Source organism: Fusarium fujikuroi, chromosome FFUJ_chr01 (genome assembly GCF_900079805.1).
Source record: "Fusarium fujikuroi IMI 58289 draft genome, chromosome FFUJ_chr01".
NCBI lineage: Eukaryota > Fungi > Ascomycota > Sordariomycetes > Hypocreales > Nectriaceae > Fusarium > Fusarium fujikuroi.
This window is the reverse complement of record NC_036622.1, coordinates 5761744-5779778: the sequence shown is the minus strand read 5'-3', so window position 1 is coordinate 5779778 and position 18035 is coordinate 5761744. Positions and strand designations below refer to the sequence as shown.

The 18035-nt window shown below is 40.2% G+C and overlaps 6 protein-coding genes; 4 read left to right on the top strand and 2 right to left on the bottom strand.

The window, feature by feature from the left end:
- Window positions 1-641: 641 nt before the first annotated feature.
- Window positions 642-2375, top strand: FFUJ_00293 (related to multidrug resistant protein; the record flags this gene model as incomplete). XM_023573455.1 has 4 exons in its annotated part: window positions 642-922; window positions 970-1998; window positions 2051-2157; window positions 2212-2375. 4 exons carry the CDS (start codon window positions 642-644, stop codon window positions 2373-2375), a joined length of 1581 nt encoding a protein of 526 aa, XP_023425172.1.
- A 197-nt stretch (window positions 2376-2572) lies between these two features.
- FFUJ_00294 (related to cutinase transcription factor 1 beta) lies at window positions 2573-4994 on the bottom strand (the record flags this gene model as incomplete). XM_023573454.1 is given in 6 exon segments in its annotated part: window positions 2573-3113; window positions 3115-3297; window positions 3367-3791; window positions 3839-3905; window positions 3954-4748; window positions 4753-4994. Coding segments are annotated over 6 exon segments (2253 nt in total).
- Window positions 4995-5933: 939 nt separating this feature from the next.
- FFUJ_00295 (CON-10 conidation-specific protein CON-10) lies at window positions 5934-6274 on the top strand (the record flags this gene model as incomplete). XM_023573453.1 has 3 exons in its annotated part: window positions 5934-5977; window positions 6034-6121; window positions 6173-6274. The coding sequence occupies 3 exons, from the start codon at window positions 5934-5936 to the stop codon at window positions 6272-6274; spliced, it is 234 nt and encodes a 77-aa protein (XP_023425171.1).
- A 289-nt stretch (window positions 6275-6563) lies between these two features.
- FFUJ_00296 (uncharacterized protein) lies at window positions 6564-7446 on the bottom strand (the record flags this gene model as incomplete). XM_023573452.1 has 2 exons in its annotated part: window positions 6564-6614; window positions 6682-7446. 2 exons carry the CDS (start codon window positions 7444-7446, stop codon window positions 6564-6566), a joined length of 816 nt encoding a protein of 271 aa, XP_023425170.1.
- Window positions 7447-8054: 608 nt separating this feature from the next.
- Window positions 8055-8519, top strand: FFUJ_00297 (related to two-component response regulator; the record flags this gene model as incomplete). The annotated part of the gene is made up of 1 exon (XM_023573449.1): window positions 8055-8519. One exon carries the CDS (start codon window positions 8055-8057, stop codon window positions 8517-8519), a length of 465 nt encoding a protein of 154 aa, XP_023425169.1.
- Window positions 8520-17303: 8784 nt separating this feature from the next.
- Window positions 17304-17879, top strand: FFUJ_00298 (related to acetyltransferase; the record flags this gene model as incomplete). The annotated part of the gene is made up of 1 exon (XM_023573448.1): window positions 17304-17879. The coding sequence occupies one exon, from the start codon at window positions 17304-17306 to the stop codon at window positions 17877-17879; it is 576 nt and encodes a 191-aa protein (XP_023425168.1).
- Window positions 17880-18035: the final 156 nt, after the last annotated feature.

Below are 18035 nucleotides of genomic sequence, written 5' to 3'. Positions count from 1 at the left end.
TTTCATGGCGCATCTACAGGGTAGGTATCTTTCGGAGACAAAGAACTCAAGCAGATATCTACGGCGGGCAAACAGTCACTCACATGTCTCATAAGACTGTTTGCACACACAGATGAGCCGATCTTGAGAGAGAATTGAACAATACTCATCGGCATTTGTCAAAGAAATATCAAAGTCAGCCACTTCGTAACAATTTCCACAATATTACACTCAAATACTCAATCTCGCTCTTTAATTGCGGAATTACTCGGCATATTCGTACATTCTCCCAAAACACCATGCAAGACCACGCCCTTTCACCAACAATCTCATTCAGCTTGGTAATTCTCCCATCAGCTTTAATCGCCGACTTTTGACAAAACCGCGCCAAAAACCGAGGTGGCCAAAAACACCCCCTGCAATCGCAAAAGCCCGGGCCTATCACAGTGCACCAACGGGTTGAACTAATGTTTAAGACGCCGAGGCATCTCAAGATAGCGAATATACCCACATCTTATCTCCGTAAAAAAGAAAGCGTCATTACAAATCTGATGCGCGCCGTGGAGCCGCAAATTTACCTACTTTTGTTTTAAATACGTCAGTATCTCCCATGCGACCAAAACAGGGCCTTATCTTGGCATGGTATCATTACAACATCGACAATGAGTGAGAAAGAGGTTCCTCACGATGGGCAGCTGTTCTCGGATCAGCGAGCCAGTTCCAGCAGTGACCTTGAGAAGAATTCACCAGAAGCTGGAAATAACACGGATGATCAGAATGCCAATCTTAGTGATCAGACTACGGAGGCTGGCAACTTGACCACCGACTGCGAATCCTTCGAAGTTTCGTGGGACGGCGACAAAGACCCTTTATGTCCACGGAGTATGTCGACGTTGCGAAAATGGATGATTGTCTCAATTGCTTGCATGGGAAGTCTCTGCGTGTAAGTCCCCAACCCCATCTTCACTCTACATCCGCTGACTTGTTCAGAACATGCGCAAGTTCAATCTACACAGCTACCTACACCCAAATGAACGCCGAATTCCACTGCTCCCAGATCGTCGCCACCCTTGGCCTCTCAACATTCGTCCTAGGTATCGCGCTCGGCCCTGTGCTCACCAGCCCGTTGAGCGAGTACTATGGCCGTCGACCAATCTACCTCGTCTCATGGGCCATGTTCATAATTTGGACGATTCCCTCCGCTGTAGCGCAAAACATCGAGACTATGATCATCGCGCGATTCTTTACCGGTTTCGCGGGTAGTTCGTTCCTCAGCGTTGCAGGTGGAACAGCAGGTGATGTTTTCGAACGGCATGAGATCCAGAAGCCTATGAGTTTGGTGTCGTTGGCGCCCTTCATCGGACCGGCTATTGGGCCGTTGATTGGTGGTTTTATTAACTATAATACGCATTGGAGGTGGACGTACTATGTTATGCTGATTTGGGCTGCGTTTGTCATGGTGGCTATTGTGGTGTTTGCGCCGGAGACGTTTCATCCAATTTTGCTGAGAGACAAGGCGAGGATGTTGAGAAAGGAAACTGGGAATGAGGCCTATAGAGCGCCGATGGAGCATTCAAAGAAGCCAATCCTCGAAACGCTCAAGCTGTCAGTCCTTCGACCTTTTCAGCTTCTCTTCCTCGAGCCCATGTGTCTCTGCCTGGATCTCTACTCCGCCATCCTTCTCGGTATTCTGTACTTATTCTTCGGCGCTTTCCCTCTCATCTTCCGAACGAACCAGGGTATGAGTCTCTGGCAGACTGGAATGACGTTCTTGGGAATTCTAGTCGGATTCGTTATTGCAACGGCCACGACTCCCTTCTGGGCCAGACTCCGACTTCGATGGTTGGCGGAGCAGGAGAAAGAGACTGGAAAGGCCATCAGCGAGCCTGAGTACAGACTACCTCCATGTATTCTTGGAGCCGTTCTTATCCCTATTGGCTTGTTTTGGTTTGCTTGGACGACGTACCCTAGCATCCATTGGATTGTGCCTATCATTGGTTCTGGGGTTTTTGGATGCGGGTAAGTTTCTGTGGCCGGGTTTTTCAGATCTTGTTCTGACAACTGCTTGTAGCATGATGCTGGTCTTCACTGGTATCTTCACCTTCTTGGTCGACGCTTACCCCCAATACGCCGCTTCTGCCATGGCAGCCAACAGCTTTGCCCGATGCTCTTTCGCAGGTACGTCCAGTTCAATCATTTTACTCCAAACAACAGTCACTGACAATCGTATAGCGGCATTCCCACTGTTTGGAATTCAGATGTACGAGACGCTTGGTTATCAGTGGGCTTCCAGTCTTCTTGCTTTCTTGACGGTTGCCATGGCGCCGTTCCCTTATCTATTCTTCAGATACGGCAAGAAGCTGCGAGCCAAGAGCAAATTTGCCTCAAAGATCTAAAAGTATGACAGAAAAGGATTTGGGGAAGAGATACGTAATTCAGGCTAGCCTAAACTTGGCTGTATCACTAGTGTTTGGGGCGTGATAGATGAGGTTCAAGAAAAAGCATTATAGAGCAGCGACACATAGAATAGATAGACTTCATACCCAGTTAAAAGATTTGCATTTCGCGAGTATGACCAGAATTCCGTCTTTCTCTAATAGCCTTGTGAATCTGCCAACGGCGGGAAAGTACCAAAGTTGCCGGGCAGCAATGGACATAAACCATGTTGAAGTAGTAGATCAACATCAATGGTATTCTCCGCCCAAAAATTATCGAAACCGAACTGATCTGCCGGCTGTTGGAACAGATCATTTGTTTCCATCACAGCGCCAGCAACTTGGGCGTTTGTGGCGTCAGTGAACGAACCACCATTCTCCGCCAACGTCTGAGACATTGCCCTACTGACTTCCGCGGAGGTATTCAGAGTAGAGTCTTCATTACGGTTACAGTTTGCAATGCGCGACGTCACGTCAACTATTGAGCCTGCTGAGACTGCAGACCCTTGACCTGTGAGTCTTCGCATGAGGTTGCCGAAGAATCTCATGATCCATAGCCCTACGGGCCAGTGCTTTGCGAGTTCACTTAGTGCGAGGATGCATTGCCGTGATTTGTTGCCGGCGAGTTGTCGTCGGATGGGGTCCTTGCGGCAGATGACGAGAGTGTGGATGGAGAGGGCGCCGAAGACAGCGGGGACACTGAGAACAGGTTAGACTCGGAGTGGAATTGGAGGCGAGGTCGACTTGCATGTGCATTTGACTCTTACTCATTGCTCCGACCGCAAGGAGATCCTCGGTCATACGAGTGATGGAATCAGCGGCCCTTCGCGCCCAAATGTCTCCTTCGGCTTCAGACGGTGTGAGGTCCTCAATTGCCTTGGGTCTGAACAAGAGGATATAATAGTTCCTGGTATACGTCAGCTACTATGTTGTCCGCTGTCGTATCGCTTACTGGTAAGCCATGTGCAACTGGGTCGCCCAGAACGCTGGGCCCAGTGTCTCATCAAGCTGGGCCCTCTGCATGCACTTTGGCAGCTGTGCTTCCCATTGTTCAAGTCTTTGTTTCAGACGGTCTGGTCTGTATTGTTCCAAGTCAGGTCGTCGAGGACTGTATTCTGCGATTACGATATCTCCGACTAGGCAAAGGTTAGTAACCTGAGAGGAAAGGCCATCGGTAGAAATGAACTCACGGATCTCGGCAGCCTTCGTCATCTCTATCGCGAGAGCCGTATGGTACTCTTCTTGTCGGGCTATTAGAGGATCGTTGTGATCGTCGTCAAAGTAAAAGTCTTCTTCAGTCAGAGGTTCGATGTCGCAGTCTTCGTCCCTGATTCTGCATGGCTTGCCGAGGCATGCTGCGGTATGTCGGTCGCGAGTCTACAAGCGTTAGTAGGGCACTCAATTATTTGACTGCTTTGGCTAACATAGATGGACCACCAGATTCGTTTCCGCAACGCTCTTTTCTCAGGACTCAGCCTCGAAGCAACCGTCCTGCGACCAAGTCAGTATCAGCTCACAAACGGCGAATGATCCACATACGAGCGATACATCCCTAAAGACTGCGCACAAGACGTCGCACATCCAAGCCAGAACCACGAGTCTTTCTGGTCATCCGGTCCATTCCACCAAAACCCCAAAAGAAAGATTGCTGCTGTGAGGACATTCCGGTCAGTCTCATGATCAACATCATACAGTGTTTTCGCTCGAAGATAATGATGTTTGCGAGCAGCGGTCCGATCACTGAACCCAGCAGCCTGTATAAGACTCTCATCGCAGAGAATGAACGTGACAAGGAACATCGCATGTAAAAGCATAGGCGACGCTTTGTCCTGTCTGTACAACTCCGAAAAGGCACGCCTGTCTATCACCGGATAAGGCGGATGAATGATCTCGAAAAAGGTATACACGAGACGGTCGGATATCTCTTTTGGCGGCATCGTCAGTGCATCCCGTACACTAAGTGGTTCCACTTGGGGTCGTGTTGGAATAATTGCGCGGTCTGCTATCGATGCTGGTATGGGGTAGTGGACTTTGACGGGCTCGCTAACACCACCTCTTGGACTACATATCATCTCGACGATGTACGATAAGCTGCTTGAGTCGCCCAGGAAGTATGACTTGTCATTCCCGGACAAGCTCTGTTGCTGAGAACCCGGCTCATTATCCCTTGCGATAGTCGGAGGGACAGGCTGGCTTTGATCTTGGTATTGCGAATTTTCGTTACTCTGAGGCGTAATTACTGCGATACTGTCGCTCAATGTATCGTGTTGATCAACCGGACTCTGCGCCTGCTTTCTTCTTGACACGCGTTGCGCATTACTTCGTCTAGAATATCTACAAGCCCATGAGTCTCCAATTCTTCCTCATATCATAATTTTCTACCAACTTTCCACGTTTGGAGTCTATCAACTCACAAATAACATCGCGCGTGCGACAATGCCAACACGGCTGCCCATCAGCGGCGTCACACTTTACCCGTCTTGCGTGACACGCCTTGCAAGCCACACGAGCTACGCGTGTCCGGCCAGGTGCAGCGCTTGGCGATCTTGCGCTGCTTTGACGATTTTGCGATTCCGTCATTGAGGTCAGAGTTGTAGCTGGTGATTTCTCAGCGGCTTGTTGGTAGGAGATTAAGTCGCCGACTCGGTGACTTGGGTGAGCGTGAGATTACGGGAATATGACGGTTACGTAAGGTGGAATGACGTAGCAGCTCGACTTGTTATTGGCGGGTGTTGATCTTATCTTCTGGCTCCGTATCTTATCAGGCGCATGGGATAACGTTGAAGCTGGATGGCATTACTAACGCTGTGTTGCTCAATGATCGGATTATTATTCGATTTTCTATTTGAACCTCTTGCTTCATAAAACTTGCGGAGAATTGCTTCGAATTTACCAGGCTATGGAACCGATATTCCTATGGCTGCTGTCAAGTGTATATTCCTTGTCCAAACATATATTCTAAATGGTGGTGATGAGCGAGCACGACTGTTATCTTCTGATGGGGCGCGCTGGTGTTATAAAGTGACTGGATCCTGGGGGACACAATACACCGCAGTAAGCCACAACTACACTGGAATTATTTTCATTGCTAAACAATTGTTTTAGCTGATAAAGTCTCTATTAACTCACGAAAGATCTTGTTGAATTGATGAGCAATCCTACAAACCCGCAGATCACTTTAAGCTTGCACCAATAAAATGTCGTTTTGAGCTGTTGCTAAGAAATGACGCAACATCTTGGACGTCATGAGAAGAATGAGCACATCACTCAGCCGTGAATTTGATCAGTTTTGCTTTTTGAGAAACGTCATATGGAAGTAATCGAAAATAGGATATTTGCCGAGTCAATACATTGGTCAGGGCGCGTGGAGTCGTAGACGTCATGTAGACGTATCCGTAACGCGTCGTCAACTAGGACTATAGGTCAGAGGAATATTTAAAGATGAAGAATTCCATTCAGTTTTGCTGAACAGATTCAAAAAAGAAGACCTATTATATAATTATTTACACAACTATTAAAATGACTGGCACAGACAACCCCAACCCCGGCAACTTTGCCAACCGGTATGTCCAGCCTCCTCAAGTTTTAAGTCAAGAATTATCATGCCTAACAAGCATAGACCTAAAGAGGAAGTCCAAGAGATTGCTTCCAAGGGCGGAAAATCCAGCCACTCTGGCGGCTTTGCCAGCATGGACGCCGACAAGCAGGTCGGTCAACCACGTATTCAGACAAATGTCACATTCTAACAGATCATTCAGCGAGAGATCGCTTCTGAAGGCGGCAAGGCCTCATCTGGCTCTTTCGAGGCTGGCAGCGAGAAGGCCAAGGAGGCTGGTCGAAAGGGTGGACTGGCTTCGTAATGGATTATTATGATGAGATATGACTTTGGATCGATATAAGGCTCTGTCGGCAGTATGTAGGAACATGATTTCATTTTACAACTACACTGCCCTGTTCAACAGTTGATGTGATGTTTCTCTGACTTTTGATAACATCGTGATATTCTAAGTCGCTGTCGAACTTGTCCACGGTATAGAGAACTTATGTATAGCTGAAACATCTATTCCTCCATACACAGCTCTTCTCCGGACTATTTCCATGTAACCTCATCGGCAACCCTTGCTTCGATTCCCCGTGCTTAAACATCCATCAAACATCTTTTTCATGTTCTTCACCGTGCGAGACGGCTTCTTCGGGGATCTGAATACACGTAAGTATATCATTGCACAGGAGACCAAACCACTCACCTTCTTATAGCTGAGCATACACGAATTTCAAACGACTCTCTCGGAGGCCCTTGACAGCGCGAGAGGGCAGCCCCAAGCTCCATATTATCCTCCATGATCGTCTTCAACAGACCCGTACTGCAGAACTCATCCGCTCCTAATTGGGGAATAAATTTGCCAGTTTCCCTTGTCCAAAACAAGCTTGTCCCTCTGGTCATATCAATCTCCCACTGACCCTTTCGATCGGGTTGTTTCCCAACAATGACGTATATCTTTTCAAGACTCTCATGCCATTCCCAGGTATCAGGCGTCCAATCTGATGTGCGCAGGAATCTGGCAGGTATAGCCAAGCTTGTGATATATGTTGCTACGGTGTGATTCTTCTCAATGAGATCTGGTTGAAACCCTCGAGAAACAGCCTCTATATCAGCAGCATCTATCATATTGCTTGCAAAGTAGACGGTATCTCTGTCATTATCCATCCTCCGCCTGAAGTCGTATTTGCCGTTTTTGTATCGATTCCTGATGTTGTTATCACGAGCCCAAGCTAGCGCAACACGGCGGGCTTCCTGATTGACATCCACGATGGGTATATGAACTGGCGTTCCCAGCTTGTCGGAGCGAAACTCTAAGCGGATGTTGTTTGGATCGTTGTCGGACCAATCATGGTCTTCTGCCGTAAGGTATTTTGGGATCCAGCAGCCTGGCTTCCATTGGCATATTCCTGGTTGGCGGGGTTCTGCTAGGGCGTGGTACCAGACTTTGGTGCGAAGTTCTGGTGGTAAACGAGGGAAAAGTGTGAACATCTTGAGAGGACCAATGGTAATTTTTGGATAAATAAATTATGTTTCGGAGCTCGCGATGGGGGGAGAGCTTCCATATGTTTCATTTTAATAGGCGTCGGCAGCGAATGGTCACGAGGAGGCGGTGATAGTGGCTGAGCTCTATAGTCCTGGCTGAAGTTGTAGGACTTCAACGCATACGCCAGGGCCAATCATGGCACTTCCTGTAAGTTACACTCCAGCATCACGATGATAGGACCGAATCCGATACATGGCCTATTCAGATCATTCCAACGCTGTAAAGGAAGACACTAACAATTTTACTGGCCCACCGACACTGCTGATCGCAATGCGCTTGAGGCCCAGATATAATCCTTCAGGCTCCACGATCGCTTAGTCAACCCTCGAATGCTACGACAACAAAGGTCAAGAGGCCGCCACTCATTCAATCTCACTCACTTTCATCGTTTCTCATCTCGGCCTCATCTAACACCAAGTTTTGTCTATAAATCTTGATCCAATACGGTTCGTTCAAGCCACCAAACTGTCGATGAATATGAAGCTCGGACGCTGACGCGTCAGCACAGGACCCCGCGCCTAATGACAGCCAGCAAACATATACTCTAGCGAAAATGAGTGAATCGGACAATAAAGTATTAGACGTTTCGGCTCAAACTGTCCCCTCTTCAGGCGTTCCCGAGGATTCATGGGTTGAAGACGCCAAGTACCTTTTAGTCGACGATAACAAAGTCAACATGAAAGTGATGAAGCTTCACTTCGATAAACTCGGTCTCAAATACAACATCGCATGGAACGGCCAAGAAGTCATCGATTTGTACAAAGCGCACCCCGATCAATGCAAAATGATCCTGTTGGACATTTCCATGCCTGTCATGGGCGGCATGCAAGCTTCACTTCTCATAAGACAGCATGAGCGCGAGAACAATCTCCAGCCCGCTATCATCATCGGACTTATGGCCGACCCTATAGAGAGTGAGAATAGGCGAATGATTGATGAGTTTGGAATGAACACGACGTTCAAGAAGCCGGTTAGATTGGAGCGTCTTCGGGAACTTGTCAACGATTGGCCGGTTTGAAGAGCGGGGACAGCGGGATAATTGACCTTGAGATGCCGATGTCGTGGGAGGGCGTGAATCACGATTATCAATTCATCCTTCGTGGTTGTAAGTTGATCCGCGATAAACCTCAGAATAGTAGGTAGCCATTGAGTTACTGGATATCCAAGGTTCGGCATGAGCCTCCAAAGATAGCCAAGGCCTCGCATTCTGTAAAGGGAATAAGAGATAACGTGGTTAATAAGTGAGTGGGTTATCTAAGTAAGTGGGTCAAAAATCCCTTATAACATTTCTATTTAATTAGATAATTATTAATAACTTAATATATTATAGCCTTTAAATAAAGCTAGAATACTTTTTACCTTTTAGGCCCTTTAAAATAACCTAAAACTAAGTTTATAACAGGCTATAACTAACTATAAGGTGCCCTTTAAGACCTTATATTACTGCTATTATAGCATTTAGTTATAATATAATTCTATTTTAAAATTATAAAGACTATTTAATCTAAAGAAGTAAATAATAGTCTAATTTATTCTTAACTTAAATTTATAAGGATTTCCCTTATAACTGTATTTTATAGAAAAAATAGCTAATTCTCTACTAACTAACTGTAATATATTATCTATTAATAAGTGCTAGGCTTATAACTTTATAAAGCAATAATTAGAGCTAAAAATATATTTATTTTAAAGATATAACTATTAAAGAGTTAAATATAAAGATTTAACTATTATTTATAGTTAATTTAGGCTTATATAGAATATAATTATAAAGTATAATATTTAATTAAATAATATCTAGAACTTTAATAAAATTAGCTTTATAATAGGCCTTATTATAGCTAGAATAGCTATTATAGGTTTAAAAATATAAAAAAGGTTAAAATTAATATAGCCTAGAAACCAGAAATAGATTACTATAATTTAGGCAATTAATATAAAAGGTTAAGTAATTATACTATTTATTATTAATATAGGCTAATATTACCTTATTAATTAATACTAAAAATATAACCTTCTACTAGATTAAGTTATTATAATAAACTAAAATAGGTAAATAAATAATAAGTTAAGTCTTAAGTAGTTAAAGCACTTTAATTAATTTATAACTAATTAATTAATTAATTTTTATTATCTTTTAATCTTTAATAATTATAAAAGCTATTATTTAATTAATTTTAAGAGATATTATAAAGAAAATAAAATTATTATATTTTATATATTTACTTATATATTTTATTTACTTTAGCCTTTTAATATTAGGTACTTTAAGCTATTAAAAAAGGCTTATAGCTAAAAGATAAAATATTTAATTAAATACTTTATAACTTATATTTTTAAGATTAAGTTCTTTTTTACCTTTTATATTGCATTTAAAGCTACCTTTATAGAAAGTAATATTTAAAGAGGTTTTAAAGAAACTAGACTTACTTTTTTTAACCTAAAAACTATAATCTTAAAGCTTAATATATAGCTATAGACCTTAATACCTTCTAAGGAGGCCACTTAACTATTAATATTATAGGCTTTAAAGACCCTAAAGATAGTAATAAAGGCCTAATTTTAGTTTAAATACCTTAAAAGGTAAATTAAAAGGCATTATAGTAACTCCTTAAAGTCTATTATTAAAGCTTTAAAGTTAATTATTAAAGTAATAAAGGCAATTATATATAAAATTATTTTATTAAGGGCTAAGCTTTATAATCTTTAAAATATAAATAAGATATTAAGCTAGTATTATAAGGCAAAAAGGATTAAATTATAGAAAGGAGAGATTATAACTATATAGAAAGTATTATAAGTAATTAATTAAATAGATATTAATATATAGATAGTAGTTAAATTATTAAGAAATAATAATTAAAAAAGGTTAAAATAATTAAGTAATTAGCATTATAGTATATATAATAAAGGCAGTTATAATATAAAGACTTATTAAATAGCTTTTAAGTTATTTAAGGAGGAATTTAGTAAGTAAAAGCTAGCCTTTTTAAACTATAGCTTAAGCTTTTTAAGCTATAGGTTAAAAAGGTTAAGGAAAGTGTGTTAAATTGGGAGAATGAAATGAAAGCTTGTATCTAGGTAAAACCTCGGCAAGATGCCAGAAGTTAAGGGATTTAGATATAGAATTTCCCCTCTTCTAGAAGAAAGACAATACATAAGCTTTCTAACAATTAAAAGTCTTATTTACAAGAAAAACTACTATAAGTATAACCGAGAAGGAAAGCCTAGTGCTCGCCAAAGACATTCAGAATAATAACCAATTAGACGATTAGGCTTAAATCTAGCAACAAGTAGATTAGCTGGTATAAGGCCCTAAAGGTTAAATTAAAGAATAAGGATCTATAGGCCTATATCAACCCAACGGCATCCAATAAGCCTACCCTTAAGGTAGTTATACCTATACCCCCTAATATATTGGCAGTAGGACGGCAAAGCGCTACAGCCGCTAAAGCGGCAACTACTATAAAAGCATTATCTTTATTAACATAAAAGATAGCCATACAGAAAGTCAATCCCCCTATTATCAAACCAGATAGAAACTATACTAAATATAAAATACAGACTTAATAAATACTATATCTTACAGAAAAAGATCACCAAACAGTTACCACAATAAGGGCAATATATAAGATATATCTAAAGAACTATAAGGACTTAAAGAGGAGAATATCTATTATTTAAAATTAGGTATTAAATACAGTAAATAAAGGGATTACAAGGCACTATTTTTTAGAAGATAATACTCTAGCAGAATAGGTTCAGTCTCTCTATAATAAGTTCTCCTTAACGTAAACAAAGCAAAAGCAGAAGGCTCGCTAAGCATACAGAGAAATCTTAGCGAAACCCATATGCCATAGATATACAACCTATAAAGGAGCAAGTAACTGGCTTAAGCAATAGAGGACCTCAATCAATAAAGCCCAAAATATAGGCCTACAAGAGGCTAAAGAGGCAGATCAATAGTTTCCTAATCTTATTACGGCTTTAAGGTCAACCCCACTAGAGTTATAGGCAAACGCCTACAGTATTACCTAAATAAATCATATTCAGTCCAATACCCTATCCATTAGCATAATAGCAGCAAATATTCAGCTAGCACTAGCATCACAGCCAGATATACAAAAAGCTAAAGTAAGCCATAAAGCCTTCCTAATTAAACGAGAGAAAGAGGCTAGAGAAGACTAAAATACCCCAAGAAAGCCCAGGCAAAAGGAGCAGAAAGGAAAGAAGCATCCTCACTAAGGACCTAGCAAAGATAAGGCAGAAAGATATAAAGCATACAGACTAAGGCATACCTTATCAAACTGCTTTTATACTTTCCCTAAAAAGGCCTATACTAGGTTCAAACCAGTACAGGCTCTTACCAACCAGGCGTAAAGAAGGATAGAAGAAAACAAAAAAGGTATAGCTAATTAAATCAAGAAGCTAAAACTAAAAGGATCAGCCTGACTACATCCAGTCAGCTCCACTTAGCTAAGCGCAGGCCTAACAGTAGCTAACTATTACCCCCTAAATAAAAGTATATTATTAAATTCAGGAGCAACTATATATATATTCAGGGACATAAAACAAATAAAGAACTTTAGGGCAGCAGCCCTTAGGGACTTCTTTTGGTTAAAAGTAATACAGGTCTTAATAGAGGGATATAGTAAAGTACAAATTAAACTCAAGTTAAGTAACGGCATGCCAAAAATATTACAACTCTATAATATAGCCTTATACACTATATTAGCTATAAACCTAATATTATTTACTAAACTAAGAAAATAAGGAATTTAGTAAGATATAAGCCTAGGAAACAATTATCTATAGCATTTAGATAGAAGCAAACTCAGCAAGGTCTCAGAGATCAGAAGGCAATAAGTGCTTAAATATAAGCATTCTCCCTAAGACCTAGAACTAACATAAGCTAGACTAACAGTAAATACGCTTCCTATCCCTCTAAAACGGCACATATATATAACGTAAACTAAAAGAAAGCCATTAAGAGGTAATACCTTAATATAGCACCTAAGGTTAGGCCACCTAGGGCCAGAGGCTCTCCAATACCTAGCCATATCTACAAAAGGAGTATAGATAAAGTTAGAGATTCTAACAGAAATACAGCAAATAACTACAGTTAACTGTAACGCATATAAAGTGGCAAAAGCTTACCAACTGATATGCCACACTTCTCAAGAGTCAGTTCAAGTTATAAGTCCAGGAGATCAAATAGCTATAGACTTCTACCCTATATTACCAGAATATACAGGCTATAGTTTAATATAGATATTTACAGACAGAGCATTAAGGTTTACCTAAAACTATTATACAACTAATCAGATAACCCCCACCATCCTTTCGGCACTAAAAGGCTTCTTAAATATAATAGAAATACAGTACTCTAAAAAAGTAAAGGTAATTAAATGCAATAATAAGATCACAATAACCTATCCATAAGTATACGCCAAGATAGTTCAGTAAGGAATACAATATAAACTATCTACTCTAAACATACAGACTTAAAATAGTAATGCAAAAAAAGTAGCTACAGTTATTATCTAGAAAAGCAGGGCAATAAAGGCAGATATAAAAATTCCAGAATACCTCTAGCCTAAATTAATAAAGGCAGCCACCTATCTCTATAACCATACGCCATTAATTCAGAAATAGCACAAGTCACTATATAAGATATTCCACTTAAAGTGCATAACTAAGCAGTCGGCAAAACCAGACCTATCACACCTCAGAGCATATAGATATAAAGTATTTACACTAATAAAAGATACACAACTGCAACGCAATAAATTATATCATTAAACCCCTAGAGGATAGATTAAATACCTAATAGAATATATATTAAGTAATTCCTATAGGATCTAAAACCTATTAAATAAGAAGGTATTCTCAATACAGGATATTACCTTTAATAAACACCAATACTTTAACAGAAACATAGCAACCCTTTAAGATAACCTACAGGCTAAAGACCTAGCAGCAATAGAGAAATAAATTAAAAAACTAATCTTACTTTAGCAAACTCAGCCTAATCCATAGCAGAAATATCTAGCAAATAAAGAACCAGATAAAATTACTAATAAAAATATAGAATTTATAAGCCCTAAAGCCAATAACTTAATAAAGATAGGCAAGGAATCAGAACTATACACCCAGTTCAGATTCAAGCTATTACCAACACCCCTAGAATCACCTCTATCAGGTTTCTTCCATACAATAGAAAATAACCTAAAGGTAAAAAGAGGTAATAAGCCAGTAAGTAAAACCCTTACCGAAATATAAGCAAGAAATTATATTCCATTTAATACAGCATTCCTAGCAGGAACACTACAGCATAAAATATATATAGGCACCCAATAGAAGACCCAAGGTTACAAGAGTTAAGAGAGTCTAGCCAGCTCCAAGAACTTACTAAAAGGAGGGAGCTTACCTTAGCCTCTAAACCAATTCAGTACAGGAAAGCAAAAGGCCCAAAAGGATAGAATAAGCTCTACACTAGGCAAGGAAAAGGGGCCCTATATCGGTACACATTAAAAGCTCCTAACAAGGCTCCTTAACTCATATACTAACATAAAGAGTCATCTATACCAAAATACAATCCAGAAGGCAGAAGAAGCTTATTTAGAGAGCCATAAACTCTCTTAATCGTAAATAAAAGTAGCCAAGACCACAGCAAAGGGTTACCAAATACTTAAATATCACTAAATATATATCTATAAGTTAGATAAACACAGAAAATTCCTAAAAATCAAGGCAAGATTAGTAGTCTAGAGAGACCAACAGGCAAAGGATAGCCAAGATACATATACAGCTACACTAGCCAGAATGTCTTTTAGGGTTCTAATAGCAATTACAACCAGATTTAACTACAAGATGCTCTAGTATAATGCAGTTAATACATTCATACAATCAATATTAAATAAAGATATATATATAGAAATGCCAATAGGTTACCAAAAACCCGGCATGGTCCTCAAGCTATAAAAGGCATTATATAGACTCTAAAGGTCACCTCTCTTATAGTAAAAACACTTTAAGAAAGGTCTATTATATACAGGATTTCGCTAAGTACTTAGCAAGAACTGTTATTAGGTCTAAGGCAATATAGTATTTTTCTTCTATATAGATAACTGTATCCTCTACTACCCAAAAAAATAAGAAAAAAAGGCAAAAGATCTAATAAAGAAGTTATAAGAGATATATTATATTAAAGGAGGCAAGACCCTACAATAGTTCTTAGGCATTAAGGTTATAAGAGACAGACTGAACTATTACCTATAGCTCTCCCAAGCTATATACATCAATAAAATGCAACAATTACTTCCAGACCCCCTACTAAGATATAGAGCAGTCGTCCTAATAGCACAAGAAGAGTTATTACTACATACCAAATTATTAAGCCTAAAAAGCATAAATAGTTACCAATAGAAAGTAGGTACTATTATATATACTGCAGTAATAACTCGCCCAGATATCGCCTTTACAGCTAGCCAATTAGCAAGATTTAACTAAAACCCAAGACCACAACATTATAAAGCAGCAGATAGAGCACTATAATATCTTACCCAAACCAAAGACTTAGCCCTTTAATTCAGAAGTAATAATAACTCTTTAGTTAATAGGTTACTAATAGCCTTAAATACAAGCTTTACCGATAACTCGGTAGACTGTTAAAGCTCACAGGCCTTTACTATATAACTATTTAAAGGAGTAATAAGCTGGCAAGTAAATAAGTAAGATACTATAACCATATCTACTACCAAAGCAGAATTACTTGCCCTATTACAAGCAGCCAAAGAGGCTATCTTTATAAGCCAGCTTATATCCTTATTGTAAGTCAATCTGGAAGATAAGATCCCTCAGCAAGGCCCCGCCAAGCCACTAAAGGTAACTATCCAATACAATAACTTATAAACTATTCAACTAATCAAGGAAAAATTAGTCAAGCTGCACATAAAGCTACAATATATACAGATCTATAACCATTAGCTAAGACAAGAAATAGCAAATAGGACAGTAAATATAATATATACCCTATTAACTTAACTAATAGCTAACGGCCTAATTAAGAACCTTACTAGTAAGAAATTCTAAAATTTTCTTAAGTAACTAAAGCTTACCGAAATCATAGCAATTAAACGGCAGACAGAAATCATTTTAAATTAGGTCACGCAACAGAATAGATACCCAAAAGATTTAATTCAGATTCATTACCCCCAAAAAACCACTAAAGTATAGAAGGGGCAAAGCCCCAGCAAACGCTCGCGCAACCAACGCCAACCACACAATAAAGACCAGAGAACCAAAAACCTCTAGCTAAATTACTTAAGGGTATAAGGAGGCTTAGCGGCACCTTAGCAACAGGTAGGAATAGACTGGCCAGGACAACTAACAGAAGTAATACCAGCAAAAGCAACTAAAACATCAGGAATAGGGTTATCCAAATACTTATCAAGCAGAGCACAAAAAGCCAGCTTAACTTCAAATGCAGATAGGAGTTCATTACAGGTCCCCTTACCCTTAATAGGGACATCCTCGCAGATATCTAGGCAAAAGATCGCCAAATAAAGGCAGGTTACGGCAAAGACATTACAGGCATAGAGGGGCATCGCAAAGGCAACCTAAGCAGACACTTCCTCAAGAGTAAGTTTAACACTACCCTAAAAACAGGTTAGCCAAGAAGTCAAAAAAGCCTTAATAAAAAATATACAGAAATAAGGTACTAAAGTGCCTAAAGGTCCTAAAGGGACGCAATATCTTAAGACTAAATTATAGCAGCCAGAGTGCTGCCACTACTAGAGGCAAGGTTATACATACAGTTAACAACTACTCACTAAGCCGCGCCATAAGACTCAATCGCAGCACAGGCCCACTAGACCTAAATAGGATTAAATTCCTTATCGGCAAAACAATCCTAAAGGCACTCAATCGCCAAATAGTAAGCCTAAACTGCACCAAAATACTTACAAGAAACCAGCAAAATATCAGCAAAGACCTAGCAATTAAGGTAGAAAAATACATATAGAGCTACACTTCTTTCAGTCATCAGTACAGAAAACACAACACTCCAGCAAGGGGCCAGCGCAGCATCAGAGAGAGAGATCACAATAGATATTGCAGATACAGTAAAAATATAGGATCTCGCCAGGGGACTAATTAATTAGCTAAACCTCCAGATCGTAAATAAACTCTCGGAGAACGTTCACATAGAAGTTAATACAGGATATAGTGACAAAACTATTAGAAATTGCAACTAGAGAATTTTAAAGACAAGTAAATAAGATATTAACGAGAGCTTACTAAAGACCAACAATTTTAGCAGGGCAGAAAAATACAAATACTAAAATCTAATTACCAAGATAACACAAGTACAGACCACCCTATAACAGTCTACTGATATCTTGCCAAAGCAATACAATACAATACTTAAATCTTCAAGACTAGCATATTACTATTAGAATTGTTATACACTAAAGAGGGGTATTAGATTAGGAGAATGAAATAAAAGCTTGTATTTAGGTAAAACCTCAGCAAGATGCCAGAAGTTGAGGGATTTAGATACAGAATTTCCCCTCTTCTAGAAAAAGGACAATACACAAGCTTTCCAACAAAGTGACCCACTTACTTAGATAACCCACTCACTTATCAACCACATTAAGTGATTTTATAACATAATTTAGCTCGGTCACTATCTACAATGACTCATGCGGACAACTATACTAGCCTTATATATAGTGGGATGGTAGGACAGTTACATCTCATATAGCAAATTTGAACTATTCCTGATTTACCGAGTAACACAATGGGCTCTTCAACTGCTGTCGAATTCCCAGCGGGCTTCACGCTACATCAAATTATTAGTCCCGAGAAGCTAGAACAATGGAAACCCTCTCTCACCCAACTCCTTCTATCTTGCGTCAACGATGATCCATCTGCATCCTCAATCGGCTTCCACGCACCTCTCTCCGCCACCAAAGCCATGGAATTCTGGTCTTCTCAATCACCTCAACTATTCGGCCCCAACCCCAGAGCTACCCTATTCGTGCTCGCCCGCGGCATCACCGCAGTCGGAACAATTTCGCTCGTGACTCACCCCAAGGAGACTCATTCACACAAAGTCGAAGTCGGCAAACTATTGGTTTCCGCAGCAGAAAGAGGTCATGGACTGGGAAGGAAGCTGATGGATATGGCGGAGAGGTTCGCAAAGGAGGAACTGGGCAAGACTATGGTGTTGTTGGATACAGCTTCGGATACCCCGGCCAGAGGATTTTACTTGAAGCTCGGATATACGGAATGGGGTGTTTGTCCGCAGTATGCTGAGAGTGCGGACGGGCATTTGCATGACTGTTCGTTCTTCTATAAATTCCTTGGCAACTAGGATTGATAGACTATAGAAGATTCGTTGCCCAGTGCTTGTCATTCCTGGTTCTAGGTCTTGACAGTTTGTGGTCATCGATGAGCAAACAACTAGCCTTCTCAGGGTCTCCTGGGAGCATGAAAGGTGGGAAATAAGGGAGAGAGGGAAAAGACAATA